Genomic DNA, 15,673 nt, shown 5'->3' on the forward strand with positions numbered 1-15,673 from the left:
GAGAAGAAAGTCTCACGCTGTTCTCTATTTATAATCAACACATGTTGTGGATATTGTTAGAATATGCCTCTCTGTCACTCTAAATGACAGTTGGGCTGAATTTCTGTGTGTGTGCGTGTGTGTGTCTGTGTGTTCACGCTCTCTATCTCATCCATCACCAGAGTGTTTTTGTGGTTTGGCCTTTTAGGTTCGATGCAAATGTGAATTTTTATGTTTCACATATATCCCACTGCTCACTGCTCATCTCATAGAAGCTTTGTTATCGCTATTGGTATCATATGACTCAGTTACTGTAAATTCAACAGTCGGTGATTAGTAAAACAAATAGACATCAGAAGGGGTGGTGACAGCAGGCAAAGCTGGAAAGGGCAATAACACTACCAGAGCTACAATACACTGACTTGTGAGGTCAGTTCTTACAGCTGGGAAATAACCCAGACAGGCAAAGAGAAACAAAAGTGATATGGAAATAAAAGAGACAACACAAAAATTACATGTTTGTGCTACAGTAGAAGAGGCCAGACAGCAGCAAGTGTTTACAGTAGACAGAAATTAGTTTGACAGACTGCAGAGAGCACCAATTAACAAATGAAGGGATGAGATGACACTGCAGGCTGTTATGTGTGTGTGTGTACATGTTTAGAGTAGGATTGGGCATAGGTTCTGAGAGGTATAATGCAGTGTTGAATACCAAAACCAAAGAGTAACATTAGCCCAACTCTGAGTCATGACAGAGTTACCCCCCCCTCCCGCTGCCCCACACTCCTCTACTCCAGCTGCCTCTGTCCATCCATCAATCCCTGTTCTCCATCCTATAAATACACTCCTGCTCTCACTGAGGAAAATCCCTGTGCCTTGACCTAGCTTACACACACGCATACACACAAACACACACTGGACTGGAGTCCATTGGCTCTCTTCAGTGGAAACTATTCCTCTAACTACATGAAACACACTTTCCTGAGTGAGCGTTGGATGACGCAGCCGAAACTCAGAAAGTGATTTCAGTTATAAACCCAATTTGAAAAATGCAATTTCAAGACACAGCGTGCTGAGAGCTTGCATGACTTTCAGCATGCTGGAGATGAGAGTCTGAACGGCTGATTAAGTTAAATGTCAGATAAGGCTGTTCAAGATAGCTAGGATCAAAGTCTGCAGGTATAACTGAGGACTGTCACCTCAGTGCCTCCACACAAGCAGCAAGATAAAGGAGTTTGCATACCACTGCATCAGTCTTTGCATATCCTGTCTGACTCTGCCTGTCTCTCTGTTGCTGGCTGCTGTCACCCATGAAAAAAGGGAGGGTGAACTAACTCTAAAGGAAGCAGACCTATATTACAACAACCCCACGCTTGAGTCAGCTGCGACGTCTCCACATGTGGATTACTGGCAGAAAGAGAGGGACGAGCTGTCAGTGAGAGCTCCTGCAGTGGTCTGACTGAAACTTAAGGCTCCTGTCGTATTATTTTGAACCTTGTGTTAGTGACAGAGCGGAATCGGTTCCTCTTTACTGACTCTTCAGCTGCCTGTTCACGTTGTACGGCTCTTGCTTCTCGGTACATGGCGACATTTCTGTCTTTTTTGTTGTGTGTCAGTGTGTGATTCAACTCGGTGCCAATGAGCGCAAGTCACAGCTTGTGTGAAGTTCATTATAAGCAACAGGAGCAGCAGCAGCGGAGAAGGAAGAAGAAAGCCTTATAAGGAGCACAAGCAGCGGATAAAGTTGGATTATTGTCGGGCGGGGGGCTTCTTCAGTTTTCCTGTTTGTTAGATTTTATTTTAACCACAGGACGTTATGACTTCGGTGTGGAAAAGACTGCAGCGAGTTGGTAAAAAGGCTTCAAAGTTTCAGTTCATCGCTTCTTACCAGGAACTCGTTTTGGAGTGTACTAAAAAATGGTGAGTAAATGCGCTTTTCTGCGTCTTTCTGCTCACGATTTTTATTGTTGTTGATGTGAGTAACGTCCTGATACCGCGTGAAGCCTGTTATTAGCTATAATAAGCCTTCTCCCTGCGATGTTTATTCTCATATCGTGGGTGTTTCCGCTACATTGAGGACGATGAGGGCGTCCCCCATGTGCTGAGTTGATAGTGCGGGTTCGATTCCCCACCCCGCCTGCGTGGACGAAATGTGTCCACTGCTGTGACCATGCACATGTAGGACTCTCTGTAGTGTTCAGGCATGCTCATCGTTGTTAGTTCATGTCTGGGATTAAAATAAACTATTTTATGAGGCTAAAGCTCGTTAGGGCTCCTTTCTGTTACACAAAACTTTTGGAAGCTGAAACGTTATATGACTCAAACTGATATACTGAAAGCAAAATAAGTCAAAAGTGTCAGCTTCAGGGGTCATGGGCAAGGTTATTAGACTATAGCTAACTAAGCCAGCTACTTTAAAAAAGAGAGATAATAAAAGAGTTGATGCAAATAAAACAAAAACTTAGAAAAGATGCAACAATGCGATTAAAAAATACAAAAAGAAATGCTGATTTGTCAGCAAAACTGTGAGGCACTGGCATTAAAAAAAAGGAAACTAAAACTAATGCAATGCAGTCATGTGAAACAGAAAGTTTTCACAGGACTCTGTGCAGTCCTGCCAAGCACGGTGGTGGAGGTGTGATGATTTGGGCTTGTTTTGAAGCGACAGGACCTGGGGACCTTGAAGACATGGGATCAACCATGAACTCCTGAATATGAGGCCATCTGTCCTACATCTAAAACTTGACCCAAACTGGGTCATGCAAGAGAACGATGATCCCAAGCACAGCAGCAAATCTATAAAGAGCGGCTGAAAAAGAAAAGAATCGATGTGTTGCAACGGCCCAGTCAAAGTCAACCTGATTGAATTTACTGCAGGACCTTAAGAGAGCTGCGTATAAACAAATGCCAACAAACCTCAATGAACTGAAGCAACACTGTAAAGAAAAGTGAGCTAAAAATCTTCAGATAATGATGTGAGAGACCAATAAAGACACAGAGAAAAGCTCAGTTTAAGTCATTGATGCTAAAAATGGTTCTACAAGCTACTGAATCATTATGTGTTCCTAGCGTTTCACATAACTGCACGAGGACTGTGAAAACTTTCTTTTTCAGGTGACTGGAAGTAGTATTACACATTATCATAATCTTAAAATCCCAAGTGCAATCTCCTCTGTTAACAGCTTCAGCAACATCTTTAAACTTTCACCCAGTTGTCAGTTCGGACCACACTGCACCTTCTTATCTGTTCAGATTACATTAAATGATGTATTAATTGGGTAATACATCAATAAAGACCAGATTGGCTCAAAAAAGTTTAAAGAGTTTGATCAACAGCAGAAAGACACGGGTATACATCTGTGGTGTAAAACTCAGGCAACTGAGTGGTTTACTTCCTACATTCAGAGTTATGAAATCAGAGTCTTTAACTTCCACTGTCATAATGAGACAGGGAAGGAAAAACAGAAACCACAGAAAGAGAAGGAAAGGGAGGAGTAAAGAGGAAGTGAGGACACCACCAGAGATCCATCCAAAGTTTCAGTCATGTGTGCTCAGTGTATGTGTTGGTGATCAACACATGTTTGAACGTGATTAAACTCTGAGATTACTGACAGGAAGTAAACTCTTTGGCCACATGTGGGTGCCTCTACAAATATTCTGTTATGCGCATGTGTCTTTGTTTGAGGGGGTGTTCTAATTTAGTGTTAGCCTATTATTTAAGATCATTGACTTTCTGTACTGAGACACATGTACAATAGTAACAAAGGTGGCCATTTTAACTAAAAGAAAGGTTAGGGTTAATCACGGTCGGGTTGGATAAGAGAAGCAAAAATACAGAGGGGGGAAAATTCAAGAAGGACCCGGAGACAACATTTAGAAAATGAACTAATGTTGACAGAGGCAGTGAAGTGGCACAGGCACAATAAAAGACTTAGCAACAAGACTATTTTTATGTCTTAGAAACGCTTCATGTGACCAAACCATGAGAGATGTTGGTGAGTAAGTGAGCAGGTTTGCTGAGGAAACAGCTACGCTTATATCTAACACTTAGCGCTGCATGCGAAGATTTCAACACAGAGGCGAGTCATGTTTACCACTCATCCAAGCAGTCGTGGGATAAGAAAACTATTGTCTGTTGAGCTGTGGTGTACAGTAATCACATGTTACTGAGCTGTATTGCACCACCATTGTTTGCTTCTTTGAAACCAGTCTCAACTCTCCACCGCTGCCCATTGTAACTGTGCCCAATAGATCTTTTTGCATCTTCATATGATAGATTATATTTCCTTTCAGCAAATGTTGATGTCTCTGATTTTTATTTAATGTATTCTTCCCTTCTCGTCTGCATCTCTGTGCCTACCAGGCTATTTCTGATGGCACTCCCTGACCCCCTAACACACATACCGCACAAACACATGTGCTCACAAAGCCTTCTCAGCCATACTTGAACACTGATGCACTGAAACCTGAGACCACATGGACCATCTAAAAACTATTGCTGTCGTTTTTGTATGTATTGGAATACTTCATGTATAAATGTAATGTAGTAGGGCTTAGCAATGAGATTTAATGAGTATTATGAGTTATTCCTCCATAGCGGTGAGAGGAAAGGAGGAGGACTTTTTCTGCTCTTTGCCTCATAGAGAGCACTTGGCTCTCAGACTGCAGGATTTTGAAAGTAGAATGGGAGGCAGAGCCTTCAGCTTTCAGGCCCCTCTTGTGTGGAACCAGCTCCCAGTTTGGATTCTGGAGACAGACGTCCTGTCTACTTTTAAGATTAGGCTTAAAACTTTCCTTTTTGATAAAGCTTATAGTTATGACTGGATCAAATAACTCTGCACCCTTCCTTACTTACACTTACAATAGGCCTAAGTTGCTCAGGGCTTCCCATGATGCACTATAATTCTGGTTTTGCCAGAGATTTCTTCCTATTAAAAGGGAGCTTTTCCTTCCCACTGACACCAAGTGCTTACTCATAGGGTGTCATCTGATTGTTAGGGTTTTCTCTGTATTATTACAATATTTTTGTTGTCCAGTTTTACTTTTTAAAAATGTTCAAAAATTGTGCGGTATAGTGCTGCAAGACAACATACAGAATTATTCTTTCCCCTGGCCCAGACAAAAGAATAAATATGAATAATATATAACATTGTTATAGCACTATTATTGACATTTATTACTACTATTAGTAGTTGTATTAGTGGCGGCACAAAGGGGTATTATGTGGATCAGTGCCTGCATTTGTTAGTATCTTGTGTCCTGTTAAGGGGGTTCCTCTCTTCCTGTCATAGGCACGACTTATAGTCATACAAATTTAGGTCATATGATTGTGCAGCTTCCTGTCTCACTTCCTGTGCCAGACAGGGCTGAGAAATACAATAGAAACACAGAAACAGATGTTATAAAACACACATTTACAAAAAGACAGGTACACACTTGTAACATGTTGCATGTGGTAACTTGTTGTACTCTAACACTTTAACACATAAATGCACAGCACCACATCTTCACAGACCTGCATAGATTTGCTGACAACCATAAACACACATCATGTTCTTTCGTTGGCACAGAGGAATAATTATTCAGCAGTCACAAGATCTCTTACTTGTGTTATCTCGTTTGGATCATGTCTACTTTGTTCTGAGAACTCTTTAAAGATTCAAAACAGTTCTACAGTTCCTGATGTATTTTTTCCTCAAGCCTTTTTGTAGTCTTATCCTCTTTGCTTATGAACAAAGAGTGTATTAGGTATGACTGACATACAATGGCCTGAGGGAAAATGGCACTTCTGTTTTGATGTGTGTTCGTGTTTCTTTAGGCAACCAGACAAGCTGAGGGTGGTGTGGACCAGGAGGAACAGACGAATGTGTTCCAAGGTGAAGTCACCAAAACACCGCACACATAAACACACACACAACTCCTCACAGCTCTGTTAATGCGTTATTTCTTGTGTAGCTCCACAGTTGGCAACCTGGAATCAAGAACCCCTACAGAGGCATGGTAGTGTGGCCTGTCCCGGAAAACATCGACATCTCTGTTACTCTCTTCAAGGTACCAACACCCAGTGTACACACTGTATTGGTTACAATGTAATAACAAAGTAAAGGAAAAACCTGAATAAATGAGGGGAAACATATAACAAAGGTCAGGGTATAAGTTGTTTCTGGGTGGCTTGAACAAGTTGATCCTCGTGTGAATGGTTTACTGTGGCCCTAAATGTTACGAAAAGTCCCTTTTAGAAAGATCATTTTTAATCCTTCAGTAGTTTAGAATACTTCATTAAGCCAAAGTGTAAACTTAGGCTTTCCTTAGAGTCAAGTTAACACCATGGTTAGTTAGTGGTTAGTCGTATTATCTCATAGCAAGAAGGTTCTGGCTTCAAATGTTCTCACTGGTCTGCTGGGGTGTTTCTGTGTGACTCTGGACCCTGTTCCTGTGTGGGTTTTCTACAGGTACTCCTCCCACAGGCTAGTCATGTGTTTTAGGGTGTTTGGTGATTCCGAATCGATTTAAGGTGTGGAAGTAATATAGATAAAGAGTTTAATTGCTCAGAATAAAAGAGACGTGGAATATATATGCGAGAAAAGTGTGGAAAAGTATATATAAGGATGAATATAGACACTATGACATTAAACATGGGTTAACAAAGTCCTGTTGTAAAGCTTCGAACTGAGCATTTTGACAATTTGGCATTCTGAAGCCAAACATGATGGATATACCTTTCATTATCGTCCTTTGTATCTCCAAAAGGGACTATAATTTAAATGTGTTTTAGTAAATAAGACTCAAGACCAGCATCTAAGACCATAAACTCAGCAGGAAAGTGTTGGCTGAGGTCACAGACAAGGGAACAGAGGCTTATTATTCCATAGACTTCCAAACAACCAGTCTTCTTTTTTCTAAAGGGGCTGCTGTCTGCTGGCCTTTAAAAAGAATGCATGTTTAAGTGCTGGCTGCACTGGAATTGCTTTTAGGTCCATCTTTTAAGTAAATTCAATATACAGTCATGTGAAAAAGGTCATTTCCACAGGACTCAAAGCAGTCCTAAGTACAGTCCATGAATCAGCAGCTTATAATCCATCTTTAACAGAAATAACTTGAAGTAATTGTTTTCTGTATAACTTTATCAGTCTTTCACATCTCTGTGGAAGAATTTGGGCTACTCCTGTTTTGCTAGAAGTTTCCATTTGTTTATCCACAGCGCTCTTAAAGTCCTGCCACTGCATTTAAATCAAGATGAGATCTGAATTCTGACTTTTTTCAGTCATTCTGTTGGAGATTTGTTGCTGTGCTTGTTAAACGGCAGAGTTCTAGCCAGACTGTAGCTGTCAGACAGAAGTTTTAGTCAAACTTGGTGCTGTGCATTATGGCTAAACATCTCCACTCTGGTATCATCTCATTGTTCCAGAAGTCTTGTGGTTTTTTAAGATACAGCATTGCAAAGCTAAGCCATGCATGCAGAGTTACCTGCTTTGGTGACTCCCTGTGAATAAGGGAAAAAACTGAAAGTAGCTTTCTGAGCGTTGCAAAGTCTAGTCTTTCAGACCAGGAAACTGCCCAAACTCCAGCTTCTATTGAGGTGCTCACATGTGTTAGTGATTATTTAATCAAGCGAATTTGATAAGTATCACTTGGCTGCTACTTACCGTCTCCTAGAATTAAAACCAGACTGTGTGTTACTGTGTCCTTCCTTCCTGGACACAGTAACAGTGTACTGCATGTGCTCCTGTTTTTCACAGGATTTTATAGAGTTTATGTAGTACACCTGAAGACTCATATGTGTGGAAGCATATGTGTGGATATGTGGATACACTTTTAGGAGGATGTCCCACTAAACAGTCTGCATTTTTATGATAATCCCCTCAGGATGCCAATGCTGATGAATTTGAAGACAAAGAATGGACCTTTGTCATTGAGGGTGTAAGTATTTCTCTATGCCTGACTAAAACTGTTTATAAGTAGAAAAATAAGCAAAAGGTTTGCCAATAAAATAGCCAAACCTAAATAGCTCAGACATCCAGTTATAAAATTCAGACTCAGCTTAATCACCAAGTAGAAATCAAAGAATATGGTATAAAATACTTGTTTGTGTTATTTACAGGAAAATAAGGGTCACCGTAAGGTGCTGGCATCCGCTGACATCAACCTGAAGCGGTTTGCTAGCCCCACGCTAACCCAGACTGACCTGACGCTGAAGCTGAAGCCACTGTCTGTCAAAGTAGTGGAGGCCACGCTCAAGCTGTCCCTCTCATGCGTCTTTATTCGAGAGGGAAAAGCCACGTGAGTAGTTTAAGTCACTACTACTTACTTACTCTTACTACTGTTCTACATCAGTCAGGGTGTGACAATAGCACTTTTAACCTGAGTTTAATAAATGAATCATAGCTTAAAGAGTAAAAGCATTTGAAAACACTTTTTTTCATAAAGAGTGTTTCTTATTGGTGGGGTTGGTAATGAGGTTGTGGTGCATGTTTTTCTTGTTCTTCAGTGATGAAGACATGCAAAGTCTTGCCAGCCTGATGAGCGTCAAACCCACAGATATCGGCAACCTGGACGACTTCAATGAGAGCGATGAAGAAGAGGACAAGAAGTCTGTGACTGCCACAGGTAGGCAGGATTACACCAACACAGTTTTTTGACCTTTTGACATTTCCTTTTCCTCTGCTTTCCTTTTCTGTTCTTATTTCCGTATGTTTTTCCACTCTTCCCTTTTTCTGCTGCTCCAGTTGTCCCCCACACTCTTACCCGTCCAAATCGCCCTGCTCCCCCTCCACCTGATAAGCGAAACTCCACGGCATCCACTTTGCCATCCTCAGGTAGCGCTTTCTCCCCCCTTGCCACTCTCACCTACTGTTTGCCTCTCTGCCTGTCTCTTACTGCCTAGATAAGTTTATATATATTGCAGTATTTCACACACTTGTGCCATTTATTCTGTGGTCCTTACCACATGAATGGACAGTCCTTTGGACACCACATATTTCTCGTCCACATACTAAACACGATTAGGAATCATGTGATGGCAAAATACTGCCACCAATATACTGAAGTTTATGCAGAGACAGCGCTGAACACAATGAGGTTTTTGTGTCCAAACAGACATTAGCGTTGCTTCATACGGTTTTCTTTTTTGGATTGCTGCAACTAATGTTGTATTTGAATTTGGAGAGAGATTCAGTTGCAGAGGAGTTCTTAGGTTGCAGTTTCAGGCAATTATTAGTTAGAGTTGTGGTCTCAAGTTTATTCATGGCCATTAATGTCATGGAAATTTTTTATTTTAATTTTAGTGAGATCAAAACTATAAAGACAGGCTTAAATATATACAAACACCCAATTAAATATTTCAACAAGTGGTACTAAACGCTCTACAGTATCTTTTAGCTTAACAAGGCCTATTAGCTTTTCTTTAGTGATTATGATTTACTACAACTAGCAGTTTCTCTTAGCAGCATAGCTGTAGGTTGTAGAGTTATACAAGCTGTGAACAGCTTCTAAACAACAATTCCAAGATCTTCAGTTCAAATAATTGTATAAAAGCACATTTTGCCAAACTGTCACCGTCGGATGAGAGGAAGTTGGTTGAGGTGTTCAGGAACAACCAGGAACCATCAAGGCTCAGGCCTGCTATGAACCAAGAAGTGCTGGAACATGAGCATCACTGTCCATAGTTAAGTGAGTTTTACATCACCATGAACTGAGAGGGTGCAGAGCAAGAAAGAAGCTTCTGCTCCAAAGTTGATTTGCAGCTCTGCACATGGAAAAGCCAAATATCTTCTGAAAAAAAGTTTGTGGTCAGACGAGACAAAGATTGAAGCTATTTCGCCAAAATGACAAGAGGTATGTTTGGAGTACTAAAGGTGAGGCTTTCAAACCTATAAACACTGCACCGGCTGTCAAGCATGGTGGTGGAAATAATGAAGAAGGAGGATGACCTCCAAATTCTTCAACTTTACCACAAAGTTTGGGGACTACACTTAAAAGTCAGGTCTGTGCCAGGAAACCAACCAATTTAAATGAACTCTGCCAATTCTGCTAAGAAGACTGCTGAAAACATCCAGCCAGAATTATGCCAGAAGCTTGTTGATGGCTACCAAAATCATCAGGTCAAGAGGAGCATTTAACCAAATAATTGTGGGGGTGTATGTGGATATTTGAGCCTGAATGTATACTTTTGACTCTGTGTGAATTAGAGAAAATCCTCAATAAATTCAAATTTTTCAAAATTCATTATAGATGTTTACTGCACAATTATTCCACCCTGGAAAAAGTTCAAAGAAATCACTAAACCCCCCAAATTATCATGACGTTCATGCCAATGATGGTCAGATATAAACTTGTGATTACAACTGTACAAATGAAGAGTTATAAATGGACGTTATTTCTTGTTGTATCACAGTTAAGAAAGAATACTCATAGGCTTATCTCAAGAGTAACCTAGTTTGCCTTTCCATTGCATCATATTCATATGCACAATTCATTCTCTTTTCTTTCTTACTCTTTCTTTTCTAATCTACTTTCATTAATCTATCCTTCTATCCATCCTTCCATTTATTAATGCAGCCAGTGGAAGTGATGGTGGTCCTTCCAGTCTCGCTGTGCACTCCCGGCCTCCTTTACCAATTGCCCCCCGCCCTTCTCCACGCCGCTCACGACATCCCTTGTCCACTACTCCTGTCCAGTCAGAGATCCAGCCATCCCCTGGCCCCTCCCCTCAGCCATCACCCAGGTCCAAGCATAAGAAATCTGCCAATCCTGTTCTTCCTGAAGCGTCTTCTTTGACTGACTCTAAAGCTCCAAGCTCCCAGATCACAGCAGATGCTCCTTCAATCCAGAGTATGCCTTCTGTCCTTCCTCTGCCTGACGTGCCCACCCACACTCCATCTCTTAAATCCTCTGAATCTGTGTCTCCTTTACCTCCTGCCTCACTGGTGTCAGTTCCTGTGAATTCTTCATCCAGTTCCAATGAAGGTGCTGCAGACTCAAACACACCTTCTTCTCTGTCCTCAAAGCCTGCCTGTGCACTTGCCACGAGCATTTCTTCTTTACCTCCCAAACTTCCCTCCACTTCACCGTCGTCACCTGAGCCCATTGTAACACCATCTTCCATCACTTTACAGAAGTCTTCACTAACCGTATCTACTTCTCTCCCCCATAAACCCAAATCCACTGGCTCCCAGCCCCTTTCTATCAAATCTTCCTTCCCAACAAAATCCACCCTGTACTCTGAACCTCCATCATCTCACCCTCCACCCACCTGGACCATCTCTCAGCCTCCCTCTCTGCCCAAAATCTTCCAGTCAGGCTCTGCAAAAGGTAATGAGAGGCTGGCTGGTAGACAGGCATGCTGCATGCTTCAGACAAATTGATGTCTGATATGTGACCGTCTGATTTGGTTTTGCCTTTTGTATGATTTAGCTTCATGCCCATGGTACATTATAGAGTGAAATAGAGAACGGACTGCACTCTGGATTATGCTGTGTTGGGAGGAAGCTATATGCATGTTCAGGTTGTGATGATTTCAGAATTTTGAGTGAAACATCTGAATGTTGTGTGAGTGTCTCAGAGCAAGATAAATTAGTTATTTATGCTCATTCTTGTATTCATTTTTTAAATAGTTTGCCTCTTTTCATTTAACATCAGTCAACATTCAAAGTCTGCTCTGTCTTTCTAATATTAGCTGTTTGCTTAATCCTTCATGTAACTGAATCCATGTGGCCTGTGTAAGCTTCAGGCGTTAGTTTCATCTATATATTTAAATAAGCCACCCATCTGTCCTTTATGTACTATTACAAATATATATTTGACTGACTCTAACAGTAGCTCTTCATATAGACAACAATTTGAAGAGATAAGAATGAGCTAAAAAGTAAACGCTTTGGAAATGTTGAGAATAATTAAACATTTAATGCAGATGTATTATTATTATTAATGAGTAAAAATAGATTAGCTTGACAGCAGTGTTAGAGCTAGTTTGTTCCAGACAAATATACTGTATCTGTGTGCTGAAATACAATTACAAAAACGAATGTAACCTTTGTTGTCACAGAAAGGAAATTGGTCAGAACATACAGTACCATGCAAACGTATCAGCCATGCCGCATTTCTTTAGATTTTGCTTGGAGAATAGGTGCAGTGATTCATTGAAACATGAGTAAAAATACATGGAAGTACAGTACATAAGGCAAAAACGGAATTTTTGCAATTTTAATTACCTTGAAAGTCAATATCTGGTATGACTACCTTTATTTTTAAGTTCAGCCTGAACTGTCTTAGACAAGCTTTCTTATCATTTCTTCAGGCATAGTTCTCCAGGCTTCTCATATAATTCAGCAGACCCCAGCCTTTTCTCCCTGTTTCCCTTCTTTAACAATGGCTTCTTGGCAGCGACTCTGCTACTCAGACCTTTTCTGATGAGGCTTCAGTGAACAGTAGATGGATCGAGATGTATATCTCAGGTCCTGTTTCGAATCTTTCCTGGATTTTTTTTTTTATATCTAAAGGACATGACTTTTAGATACTCTTCATCTACTGATATTTTTTTTTGTTGTTTTTAGGTCTGACGCTTCTTCTTTTGCTCTCCACCTTAAACGTTTTCCTTAAGCTCTTTGGGAATCACTTTGTTTGTGCAAAAATCCTATTTTATACATTTCCTAAACCTAAACCTATCTTTGGCTGAAGAAAAGGTGTGTTTTTGCGACAGGTAGCCAGCAACAAAGTGCCTAAAGATTTAAGGATACCATTTAAAATTGGTTATTTTCTAGGTTTGTTCTGTTTAAACACAACACTGGTCCATCCCTTGAGTTAGGTGCCTTTTTTATCATTCATTGATTCATAGGTCATTTTTAAGTGGCTTAATAAATTAAAAGAATTAAAAAAGCTTTTGGCCCTGTAAAACTAGACACAAAAACACATACAGATACAGACCCACATTTTAAGGATTTCATAGTTATAAAGTGAATAAAATAAAATATTGTACATAACTCTTTTCCATATGTCTTTAAACTGGAATAATGTTGTTAGCTCACTCTTTCCTCATACCAACTTTAGAGTCTTTCTTTCTTCCTCTGATGTTCACACTTCTCTTCTCCTCAGCTCCTGTTTCATACCAGCGGCGCCCCCCAGAGATTCAAACTGCAGATGATTCTGCTTCAGCCTCTGGTCTGTCTCTGTATTCACAGTCTTAACAAAAGCAATGCTTATCCTCTCTGTTCTCTGTTTAATAACTTTAACATTTTGTGTTATCCTCTGGCAGGACATTCTCACATTTTCAGACCTCAAATTGTCAAGTCAGTCGCCCGACCCACATCTCCCTCTCCTTTTTCTTCTGATGCCCCTCTTCTTTCATCCATACCCCCTCTTCCAAAATCTCCCACCTCTAGCTCAGAGTCAGGTAATTGAAGGCAGCTTTTCCTATTTCTGATCTTTCATAGGTTCTGTAGTTATTTCCCAGTGTTTCTCCTCTGTCTTCATCCTGGAAATCATCCTTCCTGCCATTCCTTCTCATTTTCCAGGTGCTCACGGAGCAAAGTTGAAATCTGACTCTGTTAGAGCTGATGGGGACATCGCCCCTGTTCCTCTGTTAACTAGTCCTGATCTTGATGCCCTCTGTGACCCAGCGGCTCCAGTCTGTCCTGCTTCTATCCTCTGTACTTCACCCCCTCAATCCTCTTCTCTACCAAAGCCTGCCTTTTTCTCCTCACCTCTCACTGTAACTCGTCCTTCTGCTCCTCCAGCACATACCAGCTCCAGTCGGTCAGGTACACCGGCCTGCAAATCATCCTCATTTCAAAAACATTTTCCTCATTCTTCTATCTGAAAATATCCAATTTAAAGCAAAAACAGTCTTTCCTCCTTTTGTGCAAAGTATGTTCTGATCTTTCCTTCTCATTCTGTATAGGCTTAACATTCCCCCTCGCTCAGGTGGATGAGGAAACGCCCTCAGCAGTGAAAGAAGCAGCCGCAAGCCCTCTGCACCAACCCAAGGATTCCCTCCAAACCAAAGGGACGGCTTCACACAGCAAGATGTCCACTCAGCCACTCAGAGCAGCCCAGGATTCAAAGGTGACCATCGCAGAAAACAAAGTCGGACCAGTGCGGATCAGGTGAGGTCATGGGACGATATCACATGAATGGATAAATTTAGATTGCTAGGTTTGGTGCCTTGAAGATATGTTTGGCCTGAAACTGCTGTGTGAGTGGAAAATCTGTCAGACCGCAAAGGTTACGCTGTGTCTTGTGGACTGGGAGCAGATCTAACTGAGTGCAGGAGAAACAGCAAAGATGACAACACTCGTTCATATTGAAACAAAGACAAAAAGTTAGAAGGCTCACTTCCTTTTTTTCTTCTTCCTGTAATCTTTTTGATTTGTTTTTAACGGCAGTCTTAGATGTGCTGTATGTTTGAATTTGCAATACTGTTTTAAGGAATAAGGAAATCTTTTTTTGGAAGAGTTGTACATAAAAATTAAATTGATGACCTCAAGTATTAACCAAATGACCTCAAGCTGTTATGCTCACATAAAAACTGGAAGCAGGGGAAACAGTTTACCTGGATTGGCAACATTCTTAGTTTGCTAATTCCATGAAAAGGCTCGCAACAACACTACACATTGCCCATAAAGAACACATAATTTAAAAAAAAACAAGATATGAGCTCCTAATAAGCGAGTTTTAGAAGATCTCATCGATTCAGTCGGATGTGTCAGTCTGGACTTTGATGCTGTACAAAGGTAACCATCTGCTGGTGGAGGCTTCATGTTTAGTGGAAATCTGTGAAAGCTGCAAGACAACAAATAAGCATATTTCCCTAAACATCCCTCTAAGACACCCAGGTTTAACAATCCAATACCACTGATAACATAGCTGCTGGACAGCAACGCTCCTACAATTGTTTGGTCTTATTTTCAAACAAAAATGGAACAAACTATAAAAACCTAATAAGGATCATTGGCTTATCAGCACTAGCGATCATCCAAATTACCCCCAAATTAGTGCTTCAGCCTGCTGTTCATGTTTCTAGATGAAGGACTACGATAATTGTCAGTGTGCACTTCCCCAGCGCATCACAGTTGCTTCTTGTTTGTGATTGTGCTTCCATGATGCTAACATATGCCAACAGTTGCAAAGTGCTTTGATTTCTGCCTCCTGTTGCCCTGATATCCTGGTCTGGTCTGCACTCTCAGCTTTCTGTTATCTCAGCTGCTTATCTGTTAAGCCTGACCTCCAATATTTCTGTCCCTAGTCCTCCCCGGACTCGCTCAGAGCTGATCATAGCGCCACCCCCTCCTTGGCCCTTTGCTTCCTGCGAGCGCGCCACTCCCCAGCAGCCCTCCACCACTGTTGTGGCAGCATTTATAACTCCTAAACAGCCCAATGTTCCAGAGCAAATTGATGTTAAAAAGCCTTCCAGTGAGAGTATTAGTAGCTCCATTAACACAGAAAAGCCGCCCTTGGCAAAGCCAGAGCCAGAGCCTGACTTTGATGATGTCATCTTTGAGTCGCCTAACCAGAGACAAGAATCAAAGGATTTGTTTCTGGAAGAGGATGACTCTAAGCACGATACTATCAAAAGGTGTCCTCCAGGGTGAGTATTTATATTCAAGGATGCAATTAGGAATAATTATTTTAGAAAACGAATGCTAAGGTTGCAGAATGTGAAGTGATGATGAAGGTGATACACACAGGCAGAGATATAAAG

General features: G+C 41.1%; 1 protein-coding gene across 1 annotated transcript in view; it reads left to right on the top strand.

The window, feature by feature from the left end:
* Positions 1-1,196: 1,196 nt before the first annotated feature.
* The window catches only part of LOC100709607 (microtubule-associated protein futsch), a 29,726-nt gene continuing 15,249 nt past the window's right edge, over positions 1,197-15,673 (top strand). The window contains exons 1-13 of the mRNA XM_025910709.1: positions 1,197-1,899; positions 5,798-5,855; positions 5,935-6,030; positions 7,846-7,899; positions 8,081-8,259; positions 8,468-8,586; positions 8,706-8,795; positions 10,537-11,289; positions 13,069-13,134; positions 13,229-13,366; positions 13,488-13,733; positions 13,874-14,078; positions 15,218-15,559. Coding sequence (XP_025766494.1) covers positions 1,796-1,899; positions 5,798-5,855; positions 5,935-6,030; positions 7,846-7,899; positions 8,081-8,259; positions 8,468-8,586; positions 8,706-8,795; positions 10,537-11,289; positions 13,069-13,134; positions 13,229-13,366; positions 13,488-13,733; positions 13,874-14,078; positions 15,218-15,559 — 2,450 coding nt within the window. The 5' untranslated portion in view covers positions 1,197-1,795. The remainder of the gene's footprint in view (positions 1,900-5,797; positions 5,856-5,934; positions 6,031-7,845; positions 7,900-8,080; positions 8,260-8,467; positions 8,587-8,705; positions 8,796-10,536; positions 11,290-13,068; positions 13,135-13,228; positions 13,367-13,487; positions 13,734-13,873; positions 14,079-15,217; positions 15,560-15,673) is intronic.

The sequence above is a fragment of the Oreochromis niloticus genome, linkage group LG10, assembly GCF_001858045.2.
Source record: "Oreochromis niloticus isolate F11D_XX linkage group LG10, O_niloticus_UMD_NMBU, whole genome shotgun sequence".
Classification (NCBI taxonomy): domain Eukaryota; kingdom Metazoa; phylum Chordata; class Actinopteri; order Cichliformes; family Cichlidae; genus Oreochromis; species Oreochromis niloticus.